At 56.6% G+C, this 6,334-nt stretch overlaps 1 protein-coding gene across 1 annotated transcript; it reads right to left on the bottom strand.

Moving 5' to 3' along the window:
- Window positions 1-265: 265 nt before the first annotated feature.
- On the bottom strand, window positions 266-3,474 carry CD7 (CD7 molecule). Its single transcript, XM_042783567.1, has 4 exons — window positions 3,399-3,474; window positions 2,225-2,551; window positions 1,888-2,006; window positions 266-373 (listed from the first exon to the last, which is right to left on the bottom strand). Exons 1-4 carry the CDS (start codon window positions 3,472-3,474, stop codon window positions 266-268), a joined length of 630 nt encoding a protein of 209 aa, XP_042639501.1.
- Between the last annotated feature and the right edge of the window lie 2,860 nt (window positions 3,475-6,334).

Below are 6,334 nucleotides of genomic sequence, written 5' to 3'. Positions count from 1 at the left end.
CCACGCACCACCCCCAGACCCATCAAGTGGAGGAGCCCCTGTGTGGCCATGGGAGGAAAAGGCAGGAGGGACAGCCAGCAGCTTCTCTTTGTGGCCAGAGGCAAGGAGAGCTTCCTGGAGAAGGTGTCCCTTAAGTTGGCATGGGTCAAGGGAGGCATCCCCCAGCGCCATGGAGTTGCCCGTTGCCTGGGCCCACCTGACAGGGCAAGTGGCCCTGCTGGCCAGTTCTCTGAGGTCCGCTGCTGCAGGCGCCTAGCCACTGGACTCAGTGGTAGTGGTTGGGGACAGACAGGGTGTTATGGCGGCTGCAGGACATGTCCTCATAGACCACAATGGCCGTGCTCTGATTCCTCCTTGAGCAGAGCTTCTTGATCTTGGAGACAAAACCCGACTCCTCACTGGGGGCCACGCTTGGAGCCCTCCCCCACACTCATCCCCAGGACCACACCAGTGGTGGGGCTTCCCCAGCCTGCTTGCCTAAGGTCTGTTCATAGGCAGGACAGTCACCCTTCTTAGTTTCCCAACAGCCTGCCAGTATCACCCCTAACCCTGGGTGGACAAGAGCAGCGGTCTCAAAGGACCTGGGGGGCCATGGAAGTCACTGCTCCTGCCCTAGCCCAAGGCAAACGGCTGAGTGACCACTTCCTGGCCCCCTGCTCCATCACCCTCCCTTCCCCTCCAACACACACACACACACACACACGCACACACATATGCATGTACATATATACAGTCACATGTGCACACAGACCCTCACACATGCGCACACACACATGCATGAATAGGCACGTGTGTGCACACAGACCACCCCCAAACATACTGACACACATACTCATGAACAGGCACACACCAGGAGCTCACATGTGCACATGGACCCTCACACATGCACACATATGCATGCACAGGCATACAGTCACATGCACAAAACCTCTCTCTCACACACACTTATACACTCACAAACAAGCACACACATGTGCACACAGACTGCTCTCTCTCTCTCACACACACACACACACAGGCATACACATGTGCACACAGATCCTCATGTATGCACACACTATGCACACACACACACCATAAACTCACATGTACACACAAACTCTCACACATGCACACACACACACATGTGCACACAGATCTTTACACATGAGCACACACACAGACCCACATCTCTGCACACAGACCCTCACACATGCAAACACTCATATACATGCATGAACAGGCACACATGCACACACAGAGCCTCGCACACACACACACACATACTCACACATGCACAAACAGACACACACATGAGCACACAGACCCTCACACATGTACATACACATGAACAGACACACACATGAGCACACAGACCCCCACATGCACACACTCATATGCACGCACAAACAGGCATACACACACAGAGAGCCTCACACGTACACACACTTACACACACATGAACAGACATACACATACGTACACAAACCCTCACATATGCACACACTCACACACACACATGAGCAGGCACATATATGTGCACACAGATCCTCACACAGGTGCATTTCCCACACACACACACTCAGAACCTCCCAAGGCATTTACAGGAGTCTGGTCAGCTGACCTATGCTCTCTGGACCCCTCCTCTGCCCCTTACCTCTGCCACACCTGCCCTGAGTGTCTTCCCCGGGTCCCGCACCCTGCTGTGCACCCATGTCTACATCTTGCCATTGCTGCAGGTTCTGGGGCCCTTCCCACGTTGGTCCCTGGTTGTCCCTGGTCATCAGCACTCTCTGGAGACCCTCAGGAGAGGCTCCCTGGGACTAACCTCTGTATGTCTTGCCTTCCACTCTCCTAAGAGGAGTGGCTTAGGGGCCAGGACACGGGGACATGGGGGCTCACACTCACCTGTGTTCTCCTCAGTGCACACACCACCCCCAGGCCCAGCCCGGCTAAGAAGCAGCCCACGGCCAGGGCCACAAAGAGGCTAAAGGCTCTCCACCTGTCCTTCTGGTGGGACTCTGCTCCTTGGGGCAGTTGATCTGAAAGAAAGGGACACAGGGATGTGAGAGGCTCTAATAGTGCCTTCAGGGTTCAGGATGGGCTTGTGGAGGTCGGGGAAGTCCAGAGGGCTTCCTGGAGGAGAAGGGCTTTGCAGTGGAAGGAGTAACTCCAGAAAATGTAAGAGGGAAGGTGCCCAGAAGAGCCCCAAGAGGGCAGAGCATTGTTCCGGGAGTGGGCACGCTCCTACCTGTCACCAGGACCAGAGTTCCGGAGCCTGAGACTATGTCATCCAGGACAGCCTGGCAGGTGTAGATGCCGGTGTCGGTGGGCTGCAGGTGGTGCACAGTGATGGTCAGGTTCTGCTGCGACCCTGAGAAGTTGACTCGCATTCTGAACAGCTCGTCCACGGTGGGCACCTTCCCCTCACTGTAGTGGATCACTTTGGCATCGTCGGCCGTCGGCCAGTCTCGGATGAGGAACACCCCCTTCAGAGAGCTGTTGCTGGAGCAGGCGATGTTGACAGAGCCTCCCTCGGGGGCGATCACGTAGCGGGGGGACTGGTGCACCTCTGGGGAGGGACCTGGCTCAGCATCACCAGACGGGCAGGGCCAGAGACCTTCCTCTGCCGGGGCCCGGGGACGGGGCAGGGGCAACGCAGGGTCGGGGACAGCGGGCATGCCACCAAGCACTTCTCCAAAGCGAAGCGGACTCTAACCTGGACATCTGCACCCTCTTCGAGAAGTCCTGCAAATAGCCCAGGGCCACTGTGCTACACCCTTTAACCTCATCCTACTCGCTGCCTCAGTTTGCCTGTTGTTTTCAGGTCTCTGGAGCCTGTGCCCCTGTCCTTGCTCTGGCTTGTCCATGGGACACCCAGATACGACCCAGGTGAACCAGCCTAGGCTCTGGCAGGACCAGCTTCCCGGGTGGTGACACAAACCACTTAAGCTTGTCATGCAAACCCGAAGGGCAGCTTTGCGCCAAACGCACTTTCACAGTGTTTTGTTTCTGCACAAGTGTGTGCCCCCGTGCCTTCCTGTTCTCACACTCCTTTAATGCTCATAGACACCTTGTAGCAGAGCCTTACTCAGAAATCTGTTTCAAAAGCAAACTGAGAACCTATGTCCTCTCTTATGAAGGCCTGTGAGCACCTGCCGATCAGAGAAGAGAGAGACCCCAGACCTCAAACCAGGAAACAGGAGGAAATCAACACCCCTGAAGTCCTGCCCTGGCGTCCCCTGGCCCACGTCCTGTGCCACTGTCCCCCCAACTTGCTCCAGGAGAACCTAAACTGTGAGAGGGGGGCTCTGTGGGAGGTCACAGTCAGCACTGCTCCCACACCTGCCCCAGGAGGGAAGTGGGGTGGCCTGAGCTCCCCGGGGGTGCCGTGGGGGCCGAGCCCAGGAAGCGCTTACCTTGGGCGGCCAGGCTCACAGGCAGGGCGAGGGTGAGCGCCAGGAGCAGGGGGAAACCTGGGCGCTGGGAGGCCATGTTCGCTGCTCCTGGCCCAGGGAAATGGGAGGACGCTGCCCCAAACCCAGTGAAAAGTCACCTCCCTGAGCAGGCAGTGTGGGATGCCAGAGCCAGGGGGAGCACAGGTGGGGCATCAGAGAGGGCTTCCTGGAGGCGGTGCCTGGGGAGGTGGAGCCTGCGGAAACAGGAGGGGTGAGACCATCCTATCTCTGTAACCACTGTCTCACCCCGAGTGTACCCTGGGATCCTGCATGGCCCCATGCAGGGAGGGCTGGAGCAGGCGGCCCTGGAAACCTGGAAAGTTTGACACCCTTGTGGGACCCTGTCTATGCCCTCAAGGTCAGTCTGCAAGCTGTTTCTAGCCTGCACCTGCCCACTGCTGGCCTGAGAGTGCATCTGCCCAAGGGGTACGAGAGGAGAGGCTGGAGAAGCAGGGTGGGGCTGGGGTCTGGCAGGGTGAGGGGAGAGGCAGAAGGTCCCCTGAGAGGGGTGGGCATCAGGAGGAGTTCGGCTACCGATGGAGCCACCTCGTCCCCTCGCTGAGACCTGATTCTCACCTAGAATGCTGTCAGTCACTGGCAGTCACTCATGGGGTAAGGGGAGCCTGGTGTGGCTGAGGGAAGGGGTGGGGAAGGAGTTGGGCATGCACCCAAGGCTGGGGCTACCCAGGGGCACTGGATCCTGCCTCCTGCTTGGGCAGGGCCCCTCCATTCTTTCTGCCCAGGGGTGCTGATTTCCAAGAGGGACAAAAGCCCCAGCCCCAGGGTTCAGCCTAAGCCTGAGGGGGACCCCTGTTCATCCCTTGACCTTTGGGGAAGGAGGGCTGGGGAGAGTGGAGATGCTGGGAAGCCAGGAGGGGTCTTTTTCTGACCTCTGGGCCTTGTCACAGCGTGGAGCTGTGGTCACTGGTGCCCAAAGCCAGCATGTGTGTGTGTGTGCACCAAGGAGGCTGCACGGCACACAGCACACATAGGCACCTACCGTCCAGGAACTGTGTGTACATATGTATGTGTGTATGTGTGTGTGTCCAGGAGGCTGGACTGCACACAGCTCACACAGGGACCTACAGTCCAGGAACTGTGTACACACACGTATGGGTACTTGTGTGTGTGTGAACCCAGGAGGCTTCATGGCACACAGCTCACACATGAACTGTGTACACGCACACATGGGTACTTGTATGTGTGTGCATCTAGGAGGCTGGACAGGAAACAGCTCACACAGGGACTACAGTCCAGGAGCTGTGTGCATGCACATATGTGTATGTGTGTGTGTGTGTGCGTGCCCAGGAGGCTGGACTGCACACAGCTCACACAGGGACCTATAGTCCAGAAACTATGCACACACACACATGAGTACTTATACGCGTGTGCACCTAGGAGGCTGCACTGCACACAGCTCACACAAGACCGTGTGTGTGCACATGTGTGTACGTGTGTGTGTATGCCTAGGCAGCTGGATGGCACACAGCTCACACTGGGACCTACAGTCCGGGAACTGTGTACACACATATGGGCACTTGTATGTGTATGCACCCAGGAGGATGCACTGCACACAGCTCACACAGGGACCTACTGGGGCAGGGCATCTCCAGCTTATAAAACAAAAGACAGTGGAAAATTCCTCCACTGGCACTCCCATCCCTCCTTCCCCTCCTTCCCTTTACACACTTCTGCTCCTGTGAAACAGCCAGCTCTTGCTGTTGTTAGGTGCCATCGAGTCGTCTCTGACTCATAGCGACCCTATCTATGCACAGCAGAACGAAACACCACCTGGTCCTGAGCCAGCTCCACGATCCCTGCTACACTTGAGCCCACTGCTGCTGCCACCGTGGCAATCCACCTCATTGAGGGCCTTCCCCTCTATCATCGACCCTCCACCTTACCACACATGACATCCTTCCCCAGGGAATGGTCCCTTCTGACAACATGACCAAAGTAGGTGAGACGAAGTCTGGCCATTCTCACCTCCAAGGGGCATTCCAGCTGCACTTCCTCCAGGACAGATCTGTTAGATCTTTTAGCAGTCCATGGTACTTTCAGCATTCTTCACCAACACCACAACTCAAAAGCATCAACTCTTCTTTGGTCTTCCTTATTCATTGTCCAGCTCTCACATGCATATAAGGTGATTGAAAATACCATGGCTTGGGTGAGGCACACCTTAGCTAGAGCTAGCCAGTGTCCTTCAAAAGTAACCAACTGCCTCACACCCTGTAAATCCCGGAGACAAGAACTCATAAAAGCACCAACCAGCCTTCGTTTGGGGCTCAGTCACTGGATGTGAATCCACTGAGTCTGGAGCTGGCACATAAGGTCCTTCCTTTCCCACCATCCTGCTCGGCGTTAGCGTTTCCCTTGGTGGCTCCAGTAACACTGCAGTCTAGGAACTGTATACACGCACGGATGGGTACTTGTGTGTGTATGTGTGTGTACGCACCCAGGAGGCTGCACAGCACACCACTCACACAGGGACCTACAGCCCTGAGCTCTTTCTTGACTGGCTGTCCACCTTCAGCTGGCCTTGTACTGAGGGATGGATGTGTGTGTGTGTCGTCCGTGTTTGTGTGTATGTGAGTGTGACGTGTGTGTCTGTAGGTGTGTGTGGTGCCAGTTCAGGCTGCTGGCTCCCCTTCTTGGGTGTCCCTGTAAGAAGGACCCCCTTTAGGTAAGAACGCAGATCCTACAGGGGTAGATTGCCCCATCTTCCCCCCACATAGCGGCTGGGGGTTTGAATAGTCAAACGCCTTAGGCACTACCTACCAGAGCTCCTTTCCAAGGAGTGAGCAGGAGGCAACTACATGACAGGGTCTCTGAGACCATCCTGCTCAGAGCTTGTTGGTGAGGGAGAGATGGGGGGGGCGGCGGGGAGGGAGGGA

This window comes from Orycteropus afer, unplaced genomic scaffold, assembly GCF_000298275.1.
Source record: "Orycteropus afer afer isolate SDZICR_OR568_19922 unplaced genomic scaffold, OryAfe1.0 scaffold00018, whole genome shotgun sequence".
NCBI classification, from domain to species: domain Eukaryota; kingdom Metazoa; phylum Chordata; class Mammalia; order Tubulidentata; family Orycteropodidae; genus Orycteropus; species Orycteropus afer.
This window is presented reverse-complemented; position numbering and strand designations above follow the sequence as displayed.